This window comes from Odocoileus virginianus, chromosome 31 (genome assembly GCF_023699985.2).
Source record: "Odocoileus virginianus isolate 20LAN1187 ecotype Illinois chromosome 31, Ovbor_1.2, whole genome shotgun sequence".
NCBI classification, from domain to species: domain Eukaryota; kingdom Metazoa; phylum Chordata; class Mammalia; order Artiodactyla; family Cervidae; genus Odocoileus; species Odocoileus virginianus.
In genome coordinates this window covers 12,283,422-12,302,292 of record NC_069704.1, presented here as the reverse complement: position 1 = coordinate 12,302,292, position 18,871 = coordinate 12,283,422, and the positions used below count along the sequence as shown (strand labels likewise).

The following is an 18,871-nucleotide window of genomic DNA, read 5'->3' as shown; positions in this document are numbered from 1 at the left end:
AAAAACAACAACAAAAAACTGTGTGTGCATTAGTCTGGATTCCAACAGAAAACAGCACATTCAAGTTAGGATAATTTAGGGAGATTTATCACCAATGGATTAACTATAAATAACTGTAAAGTTAAGGATGGGTGTGGAGGAGCTGTGAGAACCTGGACACAACAATGGCAGAGACTTTACCATCCTTGGGGCCTGAAGGTATGAAGGGAAGAAGGGGTTACTAAGCCTGAGCCTAAAATGCCTTGTTGGCCAATGAAATTTGATCAGCTTTGACTTTGTGGCAGGTGAGGATATTTATACTCCTAAAGCTAAACATTGGAGACACTTAACTTTTAAGTAAATAGAGAGTGTCTGAATAGAGAGGCCTGCCAGATATTAAAATATTCACTGTGGATATTCCAATAATTTTAGGCACAGAATAGATGCTGATATGTGAACTGTGAACTTCCAGATGTTCAAGCCTGATTTAGAAAAGGCAGAAGAACCAGATATCAAACTGCCAACATTCACTGGATCATCAAAAAAGCAAAGAGAGTTCCAGAAAAACATCTACTTTTGCTTTATTGACTATGCCAAAGCCTTTGACTGTGTGGATCATAACAAACTGTGGAAAATTTTTAGAGATGGGAATACCAGACCACCTGACCTGCCTCCCAAGAAACCTGTATGCAGGTCAAGAAGCAACAGTTAAAACCAGACATGGAACAACAGACTGGTTCCAAATTGGGAAAGGAGTACGTCAAGGCTGTATATTGTCACTCTGTTTATTTAACTTATATGCAGAGTACAGCATGCTAAATGCCAGGCTGGATGAAGCACAAGCTGGAATCAAGATTGCTGGGAGAAATATCAATAACCTCAGATATGCAGATGACACCACCCTTATGGAAGAAAGCGAAAGAACTAAAGAGCCTCCTGATGAAAGTGAAAGAGGAGAGTGCAAAAGTTGGCTTAAAGCTCAACATTCAGAAAACTAAGACCATGGCATCTGGTCCCATCACTTCAGCAAACAGAAGGGGAAACAATGGAAACAGTGGCTGACTTTATTTTCCTGGGCTCCAAAATCACTGCAGATGGTGACTGCAGCCATGAAATTAAGACACTTGCTACCTGGAAGAAAAGTTATGACCAACCTAGACAGCATATTAAAAAGCAGAGACATTACTTTGTCAACAAAGGTCCATCTAGTCAAAGCTATGGTTTTTCCAGTAGTCATGTATGGATGTGAAAGTTGGACTATAAAGAAAGCTGAGTACTGAAGAACTGATGCTTTTGAACTGAGGTGTTGGAGAAGACTCTTGAGAGTCCCTTGGACTGAAAGGAGATCCAACCAGCCCATCCTAAAGGAAATCAGCCCTGAATATTCATTGGAAGGGCTGATGTTGAAGCTGAAACTCCAATAATTTGGCTACCTTATGCAAAGAACTGATTCATTGGAAAAGACCCTGATGCTGGAAAGATTGAAGGTGGAGGGAGGAGGGGACGACAGCAGATGAGATGGTAGGATGGCATCACTGACTTGATGGACATGAGTTTGAGTAAGCTCCAGGATTTGGTGATGGACAGGGAGACCTGGTGTGCTGCAGCCCATGGGGTCACAAAGAGTCGGACACAACTGAATGACTGAACTGAACTGATGTCATGTAGCCAATTTCTTTGTTTGAATATGTTTCTTTTAAATATCAAAGTTTATGACTGGTTAGAATGAATTCAAGTAGATTTAAGAGTTTAAATCAAAAATTAAAATGTTAGAAACCCTGCTGAATAATAATATATTTTCAGCTGTGTAGAGAAATCTGAACTTTATAACTGAAGTAGGAGATTGCACAAAATGGACTGTAAATGTGAAACTTTTGTGCAGTAAGGAGAAATGAAAAGAAAATGTCCTGAGTTTCTTTCTGCAGCATGTTGTACACTCCCCCCACCAAATGGTGTAAACAGTTAAATGGGGTGATAGGAAAATTAACTAGATGAAACACTGTATAGACATGAAAATTATAATCTGGAGAGTTGATAAAAACATAAACCAATGCGTATATGGAAAAAGACCTGAATATAAATATATGATTACCATTAAGTGGAATATTTTACAAAGAAATTTTATAAAGGAGCTCAGATATGAAAGGAATAAGTAAGACATAGGATTTCTTCTGATAACAGGGTTGAAGGATTGGGGGTAGTTTATTCTTTTTATTATAGTTTAAAAAAATACCATGTTCATCTGTAATCTATTCCAATATTTGGAAGTTCTGAACTCTAGAAGTTTGGTAAAATGTCATTATTATGAATAATCCATTCCTTTATACAGTTGTACTCTTTTGCACATTTTGATGATCCTTGTTGAATTAGCCACAAACAAACAGTATGAATCTGGTGTGTGTACTAATGATCTAATTAGATCTCTAAATTATCTGCAGGTTAAGCAGGATGCTTCCAAAAAAACTATGATTCCATGCAGAAGATTTTAAGTGTAATTAGGTGCCATTTTTTATTTTTGTTTTTATTTCCATTATTTTAGAAAATGGATCCCAAAAGATACTGCTAAAATTTACATGAAAGAGTGTTCTGCCTATATTTTCCTTTATGGTATCTTGTTTAACATTTAGATCTTTAATCCATTTTGATTTTATATGGTGCTAGTGAATGCTATAATTTCACTCTTTTACATCTAGCTGTCCAGTTTTCTGAGCACCACCTACTGAAGAGACTGTATAGTCTCTTCTCCATTGTATAGTCTTGCCTCTTAATAAACTGATCTTGATAAATTGATCATAGATATGTGGGTTTATTTCTGGGCTTTCTATCCTGTCCCATTGATCTACATGTTTGCTTTTGTGACAGTACCATGCTGTTTTGATTACTGTAGCTTTGTAGGATAGTCTGAAGTCAGGGAGCCTGATTCCTCCAACTCCAATTTTCTTTCTCAAGATTGCTATTTGCTTTTTTTGTTTCCATGCAAATTTAAAAAATGTTTGTTCTAGCTCTGTGAAGAAAGCCATTGGCAATTTGATGAGGACTGCACTGAATCTGTAGATTGCCTTGGGTAGTACAAGTATTTTAAAACAAACTTATGCTTACTAAAAGAGAAAGGAGGGGGAGGGATAAAGTAGGAAGTTTGTGTTGGGATTATTTATTGGGATTAACACATACACACTGATATACATAAAACAGATAACCAACAAGGACCCAGGAACTATATTCATTATTTTACAATAACTTATAAGCAAAAAGAATCTGAAAAAACTATCTCTATCTCTATATCCCTATCTATCTATCCATCTATCTCTAACTGAATCACTGTGCTATATGCTTGAAACTAACACAACATTGTAAATCAAGTATACATCAATAAAATTTTAAAAATTAAAGTAACAATAGTAATAAAGAAGTAGGCACTAAGTGGGGGAAAAACTATCACCCCATAATGGCTCATAACTACCAAACTTTTAAGATTTATTGGGAAAACTGTTCGAGGACTTTAAATTCCTTCTAAAAAACTGTGAAATCGACACTGATGATACTTACATGAAAAACCGGATAAATCCTTTTGCAAGGACCACACCATTTTGCTGAGAATTCAATTACCACAAGTTTGTTTCCAGCAGCTTTCAAAAACGCTTTTAATTCATCCTGAGATCAGAACATAAATGAGGAAATGTGTACAGTCACTGAATCTCATATAGTCATGCAAGGCATAAAATGATAGCATAGTTATGGTGCCCCACCCCACTGTTCTCCAGGGGACCCGATCTTTCCTAAATGTCCCTGAGGTGATATATATATTTATCTTCCTAAGTATACATAAATGATGAAAAACCCACACAAAAACTTTCAGTTCAGTTCAGTCACTCAGTCGTGTCCAACTCTTTGCCACCCCACAAAAGCTTTAGGATTCTATTTACCAGATGGGTTGGTAATGATGTTGATAATGGCTAGATACTTCTGGCAAAAGACTGATGAATGGATGTTCAAGGTGGACATCTACATCTAATTTTTTTAAACAAGGACCTAAACATGCATTAACAGAGAAATCTAAATAGAGAGCTAATTTAGCACCTTTAACCATTTCTTCTTCTTTTGGAGGGGGGTGCTGATCATTATTAAAGCTATAGTTAAAACCATACATTTAAGGATTAGACATGCTTCTTGCTGAATGTCTTAAGTGAATTTTCTATCAGCTATCTGTATCATCTAAATAAAGTAAGATTTTCCTTCTGGGACCTCATGTCATGGTATCTATGCTTGATTGCTTTGTGAACAATATCCTACACTAATTATTTCATTCACAACTTGTCTTTCCAACAAGTCCCCTACAGAACCCAATCCTGATTCACTTCAGTGCCTTCATGGCCCCTAACTGGTACATGGTAAGTACTCAGGGAGCATTTAGTTGACTAAATGAATAATCTGCTAATACATAGTGTTCTGTTCAGGATTTATTTTTCCTTTTCTCACTGGAATTGCAATAATAGTACCTAATTTACTCTGTGGCTGGTATTCTCATTCTTAACCTTTACAACCACCCTATGCAGTATTATTATTATTATCCCCATTTCACAGATGCATAAAATAACATTTTTAAACTTTCTCATGGTCAACCAGCTGGTGAATGTCATAGTTGGGATTACTAACCTTACTAGTTTGACTCCAAGGTCCATTTCCTTAACCACTATAGAAAATTGCCTCCTGAGTTCTTTATGGTAATGGTTCTTTCTCTCTCTCTCTCTAGCCCAAATGCCATCATTTATTCATCCCTGGACCACTAATTAAGATGGAGGGATGGGATCAGTAATTGAGTTAAATCAACTGGGGCCTATCACTGGAAATAGGGATGGGATTTATTCCATCCAGATAGAAGACACTCTATAACAGGGGGATCCTGACAATTACACTGTCATTTGATTTACTTCCAGGAAGTGAACCTGATGACTCAAGACACATTCTCCCTTTAATAATATGCCTCCAAGAGAGAGGCGATTGACTTTTCAGAGAGCCACGACACCTCCACTTCTCACTTGCTTCTGAAGTTGTAAGTTAGATGTCATCCTCAGAACGCCCCAATTGTTCACTTCCCAGTAGTTGTTAGGGTAGAAACTGACCTAGTTGGTCCCATGAATCGACTTGGCTAAGTTCTCTGTAGGTAATATTCCCATGGTACAGAGTGATCCCACATGTACCAATTAAGGCCTACTCTGTGCTGGGTACTGGACACACTGCTAGGATACAGCATGGACAAAAAGACAAAACATTACACCCCCTCCCTTCATGAAGTCTGCATTTAGGGGAAAGTCAATGGTAAGATAAGTGAAATAGATAGTAAATTTATGATCACTGCTAATAAAGAAAAAAAGTGAAAGTAGCTCAGTTGTGTCCAACTCTTTGCGACCCCATGGACTATACAGTGGAATTCTCCAGGCCAGAATACTGGAGTGGGTAGCCGTTCCCTTCTCCAGGGGATCTTTCCCAACCCAGGGATCAAAGCCAGGTCTCCCACATTGCAGGCGGATTCTTTACCAGCTGAGCTACCAGAGAAGCCCAAAGAAAAAAAGGAGAAGAATAAAATAAGAAGGAAGGATGAGAGTTGGATTACAATTACAGTCTAGGTGGCCAAGGACCACCTCTATGTAATATATGAATAAAGGCATAAAGGAAACAATAGGTCCTCAGAGTAGGTACCTAAGAAGGAGATGGAGAAGGCTTCTCTATGAGATTCCCAGGAAACAAAAAAAAAAAAAGAAAAGAATTAGTAAAATCATTAGCAAGTGTATGCTATTTTTAAAACATTTTCTTAAGCCAAAGTTAAATGGCCATACCTTCTTTCAATCTGGTTGGTCTCATATTTGTGATCTTAAACACAAGCATGTTTGGGAAAGTGTCAAAAGTCTAAGTCTGAAGGTGCTAGTGGAGGGAAGACCCAGGCCCTACACGTCCCCCTTCCCCCCAGCTCCTGGTCCCCCTGAAATGAGTGGGTATCAGAATGTCTGGATGCTAATGCCTGCTTCACCTCTCTACTCTTTTAAAGGCAATTTTCTTCTTTATAAATAATTACCCCTGGCCTTTACATGTACTGAGATCTGTTGCAGCAGTATCACTGGACAATGGATGGAAAGTGGCTTTATGAAATACCACCTCAACAATTATTAATGCCCCCATTCCATCCTACAGGCATGTCTAGGAGTTCTCTTTCCTAGGATAAGAGAAAAATGTGGACTATTTTACTTCCAGAAAAATTTCTGGGTATAAGCAAGGTAAAATCGGTGGGATCAGATACAGGATGGGATCTGTTACAAGCTGGTCTGGATCCCCCTAGACTAAAATCAAGAAATGAGAAGCAGGAAGGGATAGAACTCTTTTTGATCAACTTTGCTCTTGGCTATTCTCCAGAGAATGCCATCCCTCAAGAAACAGCATAAAGAAAAAGCTTTAAAAAAACAAACTCTTCTTGCCTTGGAGCAACAAAGGAGTACTGGATGGAGGAAATATTTCTTAAAGCTAATCAAATCTGCTCTCAAGACGGTCTCTTTTGAAATACTCCTTGAAGCCAAATAAATACTTGCCATGTCTCTAATATTCTGCACCATGATTTACACCTGGGAATTGCTGACAAAACTCTTCTGTTGGTTCAGTTGGCAGACTGTAGCTGTCTCTTACCAATTATAGGATCCTAGCTGGAGTATAAGGGTACCTTCTCTATGACATCACTGAACATGACATCTCAGAACTTAGAACTTTGGAAGACATGGAGCTAATTTCATTTTTATGCCATGACTACTTGGTCAGTATGTGGTCAGTAAGAATCAGACAACTGCTGGCCTTGTGAGCAGAATCAATAATGTGTCTGTCTCTTTTTAATCTCCTACTATCTATTTCCAAGCACCTCCCTCCCTCCCCCAGTCCTGGCAACCACCAAATGAAAAATAAGCAAGGTATTCATCTATTAAATAGATAAAAGTTATTTTCACTTAGGATTTTGAAGGAATTATTTTGCAGTTGAGAAAGATACTAAAGTCTTAATTCTAAAATAATGCTTCTTGTAAATTTGGTTTTTTGGATCCCAGATTCCCTAAACTTTGTTATTTATATGCCTTGATTATTTAGAAGGTAGTAAAATTTCACTCTTATGGACTGACTGGACCAGGGGTTGGCAGGTTTCTCCTGTCAAGAACCAGATAATATTGGGGGCTTTATGGACAACATGTTGGTTCATATTCTTTGTTTTCACAATCTTTTAATATGTAAACATTTTTAACTGCTGGGCTTTATAAAAACAGCAGCAACTTCTAAAACCTTCTTCAGAGCAACAGCAACCACCACTACTGGCTGAATTCCCAGAAAAATTATTCTTTCCAGCTCTTCCATTCCTCCATTCAGACCTCTCAGGAATAAATTATCTGCCTTTCTTTTGTGTGTGTGTGCTAGATGAAAAACTATGAATATTTCTTGTATGGCTTCAGCCAAATTGTTTTTTGTAGCAGATATTTGCCCATTGCTTTCCAGTACCCATTTCTTCCTCTTTCTACCAAAAATACCCTGCTTTTCTGTGGGCAAATTTATCCCTCCCCCATTTTATTGCGGCTATCCAGTTTGTATGGGCTTACTCTAACCCTAAATCCAGGGTTCAACCCTGATGATTTTTTATTTTTTTGGCCACACCACGTGGCTGCGAGATCTTAGTTCCCTGGCCATGGATTAAACTCATGCCCCTGCAATGGAAGCATGGATCTCTAACCACTGGGAAACCAGGCACCTCCCCTGACCTAATGATCTCAATCCAACCAGCAATCCTATATTTAGACCAAGGGTTACCCAAAAGGGGATAAAAAAGCAAGAGAAAGCAGTTCCTAGCGTTTGTGACAGTTACTGAAATTTCCTCTTTATTTGGCTATAAATAAGATGCTGATTAGCAGCTGCTATAAAACATGCAGGAACCCAGTCTTTGTAGAATACCAATGTTTCAGATCTTCCCTGTAGCTTAGATAATAAAGAATCTGCTTGCAATGCATGAGGTCTGGGTTCAATCCCTGGGTCAGGAAGATCCTCTGGAGAAAGGAATGGCTAACCATTCCAGTATTCTGGCCCGGAGAACCCCATGTACAGAGGAGCCTGGAGGTCTACAGTCCATGGAGCCACAAAGAGTTGGACATGACTGAGTGACCAACACTAATACTACTGTTTCAGAAAGCAGAGAGGAAACCTGGGTTTTTGGTTTCTTGGTCCACAGGATGAAATACTGCCAGAAGTTCAATCAAAGCCTAGAATTTTTGTTTCCACAGACAGCAAATCCCTTTATAGTTTAAACCAAATTAAGTTGGAGTTTCTAATAATTACCTGGTAACCACTCAGATACAGTATTATAGAAATTTCTCCATTTGGGTACAACTGCAAGAACTGACTCAACATTGCCACTGCTGTTTAAAAAATCTCTCATTCAAGATACACAACAGTAGAGCAAAATCTAACTTTAGGACTGAGGAATTTAATTTCTGTCCTGCAGTATGTCCAGACTCAAAATATTCATTACTACTCTGAAATAGCTATTTACCAACTGGCATTCCAGTCATCTAAATTTCTTTCTGGGCTTCCCTAACTGCTTAATATTTATCAAGGGAGAAGGTGGAAGGAAAACAAGCTTTAGACTCAGACAAGTGTTATTTTTCCACTTTGCAATACATGAGAGGCACCAGACTTGGATGAAACAACTTGGTTTCAAACCTGAGTGCTGCTATTGTGAGCTCTTGAGCAAATGATTGCTAATCTAAGCTTCTATTTATCTGTAAAATGGAGTTAGTGTGCATCTCCTAGGGATATGATGATAATTAACAGATATAAACAAGTATATTTAAAATGATTATTTCTTTATATCAGTTATAATTATATATACCTTTATAATGATAAAAGATAATTAACAGATATAAACAGATATGAAAAAGAGCTCCTAGCTCAAGTCAGCAAAGGCATGTATCACTCTGACTTTCCAAGTTTCTACTTCAGAAAGGGTTTTCTTACCTCTTAGTGGACAAAAGGCAAACTGCAAGTCAACATGCTCCCTTCTGAGCTGGCAGATCTCTGAAAAGGAGAAGCAACATAGGTTGTAAACTAATGTCCACAAGCCCCTGATGGCCCACTAACATTTACGAACTGGAATATTTTAGGAATAAACAAAGCCTCTTACTCATCTTGCAAGGAGTCCTAAGATCTGGCAACCCTGGGCCTCTCCTTCTGTGTTGCATGATGACTGTCAAACGGAGAGTGGTGGTTGCCCTGCGAGAAGGAGCATGCTCTTCCGAGCTGGGTCCTGTCCTCATCATCTTCCATGGCTCCAAGAACCCAAAGTGGAGTGGAAAGATGCCATTTTTGTTGAGGGTGTGCAGCTATTTGTCTTCTACCATGAAAACAGGTACTTGAAGCATTTCGAATGTCTCTGTCCAGTATCTACTGTATTCTTTTTCTTTGTTCATGTGGGTGGTGTGCTTATTAATATTACTTGCCTGGCTTCTATTGGCATTTGAGTTTGAGCCTGCTGACTTTGATGCTTTTAGCATCACAGCCAGGAATTTTATTCATGGTTATCCACTGAAGATCCTGCCCTCACCTCTCCTCCTTTTTTTTCCTTTTTCATTCAAGAAGGAAAGATAGATGTTAGTACATATTGAACATCTTCGAAGCCCCCTGTTGAGAAATGCAGTTTCAAAGTATGGACTCTGTTCTTGGCATCACTTTGTTATTTTACAAATACTCTCCTAGTTAAGGTGACTGTGTCCACTCTACAGATAGATGATCAAGGTGCAGCAGCAAGTTTAGATAACTTATCCTAGCCAGAATTAATTTTGAAGTTGACTCTGGTCTCCTGTCAGACAGGGCAGCTGATGAATCTTCAGGTCTCTTGGTGAATTAGTTAGCACTGGATGAACCGAATGCAGTGAATTCCTTTTTTTTTTCCCCCCATAACAATAAGGTATCTACTATCTCCACTATCCTTTTCCTTATGGAACTAGCTCTTCTTGAACTTCCTTCCACTGCACTTGGAAAGGAGATGGTACAGATTTAACTCTTAGGCACAGCTACTAAACCAACAAACTTATGCCATGTCCCTGGGTTCCCAGAAGTGGAGCAAGATTGGGCCAGGACGTTTGCCTTTTGGTACTAGGCTTGCAGATTTTTCCACATAATTTGCAGCAAAGCAGCTTTCCCAGCCCAAGGGCAGGGAGAGTAGGAGATGACGGATCTCAGAAGTCTGTTTATATCCAACTGGAATTAAGCACTATTATAAGGTCCAGGAAACGAATGACCAAGTTCATAAAAACATATCTTTTTTATGTTTTGCAGAAAAAGTGCTTAGTTGGCAAGAAGTACAAGTTTCTAGTCCTGGATAAAAGCTCTCAGCCAAGTATTTTCTAGAAAAGGGTGCTCAAGCTTTTCCTTTTGTACTTGACTGTGTTCTTCATTTCTCCAACATGCACTCACATGTATTTTCCTAGACCCATTTCTGACCTCATTGTTGGAATCATGAAGCTCCAAAACAGTTTGGGTGGAGTCTCTTTTTGAGTACTCGGGGTTGCGTTAAAAAAAAAAAAATTATCCAGGGATGGAATCCTAAGCATGGGTTGAGAATTTAAAATCTTAAAAATATTAACAACAACAACAAAAAAAAAAAAACCAGAGTGGGAAGAAAAGTAAAGAGAGAAAGGAAGAAAAGAAAGTCAGTGAGAGGAAAAGGGAGTGAGGAAGAGCAAAAGAGGGCCAAGAGAAAACAATTTTTAAAAGAATAAAAAGCAAGAATAAAGAGATAAATCATTGATATATATGACTTGCAATCCACCTTAGAACTTACAGAGACATACCAACATGTGAAGGACTATTTAGTACTAATATAAGATTCAGATCATGATTAGTTTTACCTTAAGGAAAAAAAGATCAGATTCTCTCTTACCAAACACTCCAGTGGGTGATATCTTCTTTGAGTTGACTTATGCTTTAGTTGAGTGTTGAGAAGCAGAAGTTCAAGGATATATTTACGAGAAAGAGTGACTTCTTTTTTTTGCCTGGGTTCAATCCCTAGGTCGGGAAGATCCCGTGGAGGAGGAAATGGCAACCTGCTCCAGTATTCTTGCCTAGCAAATCTCATGGACAGAGGAGCATGGTGGGCTACAGTACATGAGGTCACAGAAAAGTCAGACACAATTTAGCAACTAAACAACAAAATGAAAGGAAGAAGGGGTTGTTCTGAAGCACTCTGCAACCAAGGCCTAGAATGAAAGCCATTTAGCATCTTACTACCCAGGATGCTCGCAGACTAACAGTATTAGAATCACCTGTGAATCTGTCATTAAAGAAAAAAAGAATGAAAGAAGCTACAGGAACTACAATAACAAAGAGTAATAAATAAAAGAAAGATGGGAAGGGAATTGTGTACAGAGAGGATAAAGGATTTGTAAGGGAGCACTTTCATTATGTGGATGAGAGGCATGAATTCTCTTTAGAAGACCTTGCTATTCAAGGTCATACAGACAGTGGCATCATCACCTGGGATGCTTAAAGGAAAAGCAGAACTCCAGGCTCCACCCCTGATGTTCTGAATAAGAATCTGGATTACAAGATTCCTCAGGTGATTCTTATGCACATTGGTATTTGAGAAGCTTCTCTAGATTTCCTTTTCGATCAGGGAGCTGTCTGTGGAACAGAGGACCAGGAGCATCAGCGTCAGGGTTGCCTGGGAATTGTGACAAATGCAAGTTCTCAGGCCCCACCCTGGACCTAATGAATCAGCATCTCTGAGGGTGGGGCCCAGATGTGTGGTTTAACTAGCCCTCCAGGTGATTCTGCTGGGTGCTCAAGTTGGGGAACCACAAGGCTAGAAGTTCTTTGTAACAAAGGGATTGATTTATATATTAATCTGGTGTATTGGGATTTCCTGGTGGCTCAGCTGGTAAAGAATTTGCCTGCAATGCAGGAGATGCAGATTCGATCCCTGGGTCAGGATCCAGGATCCTCTGGAGATGGGAATGGCAACCCACTGCAGTATTCTTGCCTAGAAAATCCCATGGACAGAGGAGCCTGGTGGGCTACAGTCCCTGGGGTCACAAAGAGTCGGACACACCCAAGTGACTAACCAACACATCTGCTGTATTACAGTTTGAGCCCCCAGAGAAGCAGGATGATGAAGTAGCAGCAATCAAAATCACACCCTGAGAATTCCCTGCCTATCCAGTGGTTAGGACTTCTATCAGGGTAACTAAAATCCCATAAGCTGCAAGAGGCAGCGAAACAAACAAATGACAAGAAGGGAAACAAACAAAGGAAACTTACACCCAGAGTGCCTTGGCCACTGATCCATCCAAATTTGTATCAGCTTAGCTGGTGGCTGGCCAGGTGTTAACCCCTTCAGTCGCTGGATTGTAGGGAGATCCAGGGTGTCCTAGGGGAGGGACTGGGGCAGCCTCAATGAGGTGGGACAGGAGCGCAGAGGCTGCTTATTAGCCTACACATGCCAATAGTTTAACAACTGGTTCAGCTAGCTATTCCCACACCTATCAACTAAGGATCAGCCTCCTGATATTGATGAAAAATGCAACAACTGCTCTTTCCAGATATCCAGGGCAACGGTAACATTCAGAAGTTGTTATTTACCAAGAAAAATATTTGCTTGGAGCTTTCACATTGAGATGGGAATAAAACCTTCAGGGATCCCTTAACTGTGCTGTGCTTAGGGGTTAGTCATGTCCAACTCTTCGTGACCCCATGGACTGTAGCCCGCCCGGCTCCTCTGTCCATGGAGATTCTCCAGGCAAGAATACTGCAGGGGGTTGCCATGCCCTCCTCCAGGGGATCTTCCCAACCCAGATCTCCCGCATGGCAGGCAGATTCTCTACCATCTGAACCACCAGGGAAGCCTGGTCCCTTTTCCAGAAGGAAGCAAAACTCGGCTAGGTCCCTAGGCTGATGGCTAGTCTATGGGGCAGAGCAGGAACGAGATGTGCTACTTGAAAGGTGCTTGGCACTGGCTCAAGGTTGTGGGGCCAGAGTCACAGTGGCAGGTCGTATGAATAGTACAGAGCTCAGAGAGTGGGGAGGAAAAGAAAGGCAGGAGGCCAAGGACTCATGGAAAGACCAGGACAGAAAATTTTCAAGCATCTCCTAACCACCCCCACAACAAGCCTTCAGGGAAGTGAAAGAAATTGCAGGTATCAAACACTGCGCCAAAGGCAAAGTGTTCACAAAGGTGAGTTGTTTAGCATTACGGTAATTATTAACATAACCATCATAGGGCAATTTCTGCCAGCTTGGGGCAAACTTGTGCCTCTGACTTCTGTGGGCTGTGGCTGCAGTACGTGGCTATGAGACAATGGGACATTGTGGTTATGGTAATGTACATCATTACCCCAAACTTCCTAGATTTGGATCCTAAAAGTCCTTGGATTTTCCTTCAGGCATAGAAAGAGCTGGAACACAAGCTGAAGTCAAGGAAATGCCGGTTACTTGCAGTGAGGGAGAAATTACATGGGAGTCAGTTTAGAAAACCATCTGCTTGAATCAGCAAACGTTCTGTAAAACAAAAGAAAAGTCAGTGTGCCCTTGGATAAACTGAGGCATAGGGGATCGCCAAGGAAAAGAACTGACTAAAACCTTGCCATAGCTTCTTTCCTACTGGAAGATGCCCTTGTTTTCCTTCTTTCAGAGAACACTGGAGTCTTCATTCACTTCTCTCGTGTCCACAGGTGGCTTACAGTCCTCCCATGGTTCCCAAAGCTACTTGTAAAATCTAGTTACTTGTGCATTTCTGATTGCTTTTTTATTAAAAAAAAACATTTCAAAATACTGAGAACAGGAAACTAGAAAAATAATGGAGGTTTTATTTCCAAGATCGCATTACTACCATTGTTTATATTTTGATGTTACACACACACACACAATTCAGTTTAATCAAATCACCATTTTATTACTTTGTGCTTTTGCATTCTGCTGTCTCCCTTAATGTTATGCTAGGGACATTCCCTGATTATCTAATGAACTCAGACTGCATAATTTGCAATTGTTGCATACCATTCTATCATTTGGGTGCATTGTGGGGTTTTTGTTTTTTAATTTACTTTGGAGTATACTTGCTTTACAATGTTGTGCTAGTTTCTGTTGTATCTTCAATGACTTTTTCTTACATTTTTTTACAAATTCACAGTCACAAAGCATCACATAAAACTGTGATGAGTGTCTTTCCAATAAGTAATTGTGGAAACTCTTATTTTCTGAGAGTAATTTCCTAGGAATGTACTATTTTAAGGAATCTTGATGTGTTATGCAAAATTTCCTTCTTGAGTGCTTGTGCCAATTTATTTACACCACCATGTCCATGAATTTGCTCATCTCACCGTTTTTTAATTATTACTATTGATTTTTATGACTTTACTTTTTGGTAAACTGATAGGTAAGATGTTATATCATTATAGTTTAAAGTTGTATTTCCTTGATTACTAATGTGGTTGAACATATTTCTATTTTTTACATGAAATCATTCAGTATTTTTTATTAGGATGTCTGATTTTTAATTTGTGAGCGTCTCTTTATGTTTTAGGTTTTTTGGTAATTAATACTTTTTTTAGGCACAGAAGTTAAATTTTTAGTCAAATCTGTTGATCATGTATCTTGCCATTTCTCCACTGACTGTATACTAGGAAAGATACCTTCCTTTTGTGGTTATTAGTGAATACTCATAATTTTCCTGATAACAAAGTAATTTTAGTTTTTAAACTGTTTTTTGGTAACGATTAAAACACTTATTATAAAAACCTAGGACAATCATAATACATAAAGGACAAAGGATGTACCCATCCTTCAAAAAATAGAATATCACATATACTCCTCCCCCATTTGCCCATGTACACTTTACTTTTTAATACTTTCACCATTTCCTTTGTTGTTGAGGAACAGATGAGGATATATTTACATTTTCCTTGCTCTGATTTAGGGAATGTCAATCTTTCATCTGACAGGGCATGTTTAAGCATTTCTATTTTTCTACCACTGCTTTATGTATTTATTCTTGTACCAGGCCCACATGTGTTTATCACACATTTAATTAAAATATAAAAACTCATATTACTTTTCCACTGCAAACTTTTCTTAGATATGAATAAAAGGGGGGGGGTAGGGAGAGATTAGGAATTTGGGGTTAACAGATACACACTGCTACATATGAAATAGATACACAACAAGGACCCAGTGTATAGAACAGGGAACCATATTAAATATCTTATAATAACCTACAATGACAAAGAATCTGAAAAAGAATATGTGTGTGTGTGTATATATATATATATATATATATATATATATAAAAAATCAATGAATCACTTTGTTGTTCACTTGAAGCTAACACAATATTGTAAATCAACTATTGTAAATCAATAAGAGAAAGAAAAAGAAAAAAACAGGTCTGGAAAAAAAAATCTGTGCTGTTATATTAAAAAATAGCTCCTTAAAAAACTAGAAATAGAGCTACCATATGATCCAGCAATCCTACTCCTGGGAATACATATAGAGGAAACTATAATGAAGAAATACATCCACATCAATGTTCTCTGCAGCACTATTTACAATAGCCAAAACATGGAAGTAACTTAAATGTCCATCAACAGAAAGTGGATAAAGAAGAATAAAAAAGACATGGCATATTTATACAAGGACCATGATTCGGCCATAAAAAGAATGAAATAATGTTATCTGCAGCAACACCAATGGACCTAGACATTATCATACTAAGTGAAATAAATCAAAGACAAATATATTATCACTTATATGTGCAATATAAAGAAAAATGATACAAATGAACTTATATACAAAACAGAAACAGACCCACAAGCATAACAAATTTACATTTATCAAAGGGGAAAGAGGTGGAGGGAGGGATAAATTAGGAGTTTGAGATTAACAGAAACATGCTACTGCATATAGAATAGATAACCAACCAGGACCTACTGTCAAACAGAGGGAACTATATTCAATGTCTTGTAATAATGTATAATAGAAAAGAATCTTCAAAAAATATGTATAACTGAATTATTCTGCTGTTACCTGAAACTAATACAACATTGTAATCAGCTATACTTCCATTAAATAAAAAGAAAGCAAAAAAATAGCTTTTGCACATGAAGGACAAAAGAGTGTTACTACATGACGTGGAAATGTGAGTTGTATAAAAGTTGAATGTTTCAACACTGTATCCTCTATGTAGAGCAATTTGGAGATGAGTTGTAAGAAAACTGATTGGATAGGTAGACTGTGGTCAGATAATAAAGGGACTTTACAGAGAAGAGTCTGATGTTAATAAGCAGCTAAGAAGAAACATTACAGGTTCTTGAGAAGAAACAGCGAGGGTGGAAAGGCATGCTTTAGGAAGGATTTTTATATTAATGTTATGTGGCTTCAGTGATAAAGAACCACCATCCAGTGCAGGAGACAGGGGTTCAGTCTCTGGGTCAGGAAAATCCCCTGGTGGAGGAAATGGCAACCCATTCCAGTATTTTTGCCTGAAAAATCCCATGGCCCCCCATGGCGGGCCACAGTCCACGGGGTCACAAAGAGTTGGAAGCGACTGAGCATGCGTCCTATACAGGCTAGAGGCAGAGACACTGATTCAGAGAACCATGTTGGGAATTACAGAAATTCATCTATAGTAGAATTAGAAATTTTATAAGAGTGCAATGGAGCAGAAGGCAATGTATCATCCATATGTAAAATAGAAATGACGGCACTGGCTCAACAGATATTTACTGTTTCTATATAATCTAGGTCTATAAGGAACAAGAAAGAGAGAATGCCACTATTACAAGCCTTATACTAGTAATACCACTGATCAAAATGGGAACATTTTCTCCTACTGTGTAGGCTACAGGAATACCCCTTTTTTACTCAACTCACCATAACTAATCCCCAAAAGACTCTGTCCTCATTATTTTTCTCTACAATAATTCCCAAGGAGAACCCAAACATTTCTGTTGTTTTTTTTTTTTTTTTGTCCATCAATCCGTGGATGGAGAATCCAGTTGTGATTACTGGTCGTGTGCTCTGACTTACAGGTGATCTTCACTCCCCTCCACTCTTCCCAGGTCCCACTCAGGACAAACTCTAATGGGGGTTTTCCACCTGCGAGGTCCCTATCATCAGTTTATGCAGGAGGAGGAAAAGGGTCAAACTGCTCTCATCCTTCTTCCAGGTCTTGGAGACAAGCCCTCCAGGGTGATCTAGCCCATCTCATCAGAATATAAGGTGATGACTACTGACCTTACTTCAGTCTTCAGTCTTGAATTTTGGGCTAATTTTGGTTCTCTGTTTGACCATCACAAAACTAGTAGGAACCCAGAGGCTCCAGCCCTGTTCATGGTCCAGACATTCCGGAGGATTTGGGGAGCAGAGTCTCAGAGAATGGTCTTCTGGCTCACCCTGGGGAATTTTGTCACAAAAGAGCTGGACCTCTTACATAAATTTCATAATATGTTGGAAATGTGGGCAGTGCCCTTTGGCAATCATTATGCTAGATTATTGCAACAATGGCACTGCCCACATTGTGAGCAGATTCTTTATCATCTGAGCCATTGGGGAAGGGATTTTATCTCCTTTCAATTCAGTCACTCAGTCATGCCCAACTCTGCGACCCCATGAACTGCAGCATGCCAGGCCTCCCTGTCCTTCACCAACTCCCAGAGCTTGCTCAAACTCATGTCCATCGAGACAGTGATGCCATCCAACCATCTCATTCTCCCCTCCTGCCTCCAATCTTTCCCAGCATCAGGGTCTTTTCTAATGAGTCAGTTATTTGTATCAGGTGTCCAAAGTATTGGAGTTTCAGCTTCAGCATCAGTCCTTCCAATGAATATTCAGGACTGATCTCCTTCAGGATGGACTGGTTGGATCTCCTTGCAGTCCAAGGGACTCTCAAGAGTCTTCTCCAACACCATAGCTCAAAAGCATCAATTCCTCAGTGCTCAGATTTCTTTACGGTCCAACTCTCACATCCATACATGACTACTGGAAAAACCATAGCTTTGACTATGAGGACCTTTATCAGTTAAATAATGTTTCTGCTTTTTACTATGCTGTCTAGGTTGGTCACAGCTTTATTTGAGACAAAAGAAATGAATCTTCTTTGGATTTTGTGTCTGTTTCTGTATATTTTTATTCAAGAAGGGATGTAGGCTTTCAAGATCTTTAATAGCATGGGGAGAAGAATACATCCCCAAGTCCATGTTAAATAATTTTACTGTAATGAATGAATGATCATGAATGGATCCAACCAGGGAAGATCCTCAAGTGGTGAAGGCATTTAAGGGGTCAAAGATTAGGGACCTATTTCCTGACTGCATTGAGGGTGCCAAGAATACAGTCTGGGATGTGCTTTAATCCTTTCCACACACCTTCTACTCTTTAATGTGGACAACTGATTCTTTCTTAATCTTCAATGGAATCCTATGCAAATCAAGCTCCATTTCCCAACCACACTGCTGCACCTATAAAGTCACCACATTCTGGGTGATAACAGTGATGTCCAGGGCATTTGCATACCCTTTTATGAGAAAAAAAAAAACCCTTTTATGATCTAGAATGACTACAAAGAGGATGACAGCTATTCAATACTGCAATCTATCTGATTCTCTTAAACTGCAGTTGGAGAGCATCTAAACACAGGGAAGAGGTACCTATTCCCTAGCGGTGGTGGCCAAGGTTCTATTATTTACTCTGTTCACAATGATGATGTCACTCTGTATAAGTTCCTTAGCCCTGAGCTTCATGTTTAAAAATCTAAAAGTAAAGAGAGTTCATGACTCTCAAGGACCTTAAGAACTCCACTAAAGTCTGTATCCCTTCAAGTAACAATAACATT

General features: G+C 39.0%; 1 protein-coding gene across 3 annotated transcripts in view; it reads right to left on the bottom strand.

Moving 5' to 3' along the window:
- Positions 1–6,695, bottom strand: part of TXNDC8 (thioredoxin domain containing 8) — a 31,723-nt gene extending 25,028 nt beyond the window's left edge. For all 3 annotated transcript variants that reach the window (XM_020884845.2, XM_020884990.2, XM_020884907.2), the window contains exons 1-2: positions 6,558–6,695; positions 3,526–3,630 (exon numbers count right to left, since the gene is read on the bottom strand). In XM_020884845.2, the coding sequence (XP_020740504.1) occupies positions 3,526–3,630; positions 6,558–6,581 (129 nt within the window). In that variant the 5' untranslated portion in view covers positions 6,582–6,695. The remainder of the gene's footprint in view (positions 1–3,525; positions 3,631–6,557) is intronic.
- Positions 6,696–18,871: the final 12,176 nt, after the last annotated feature.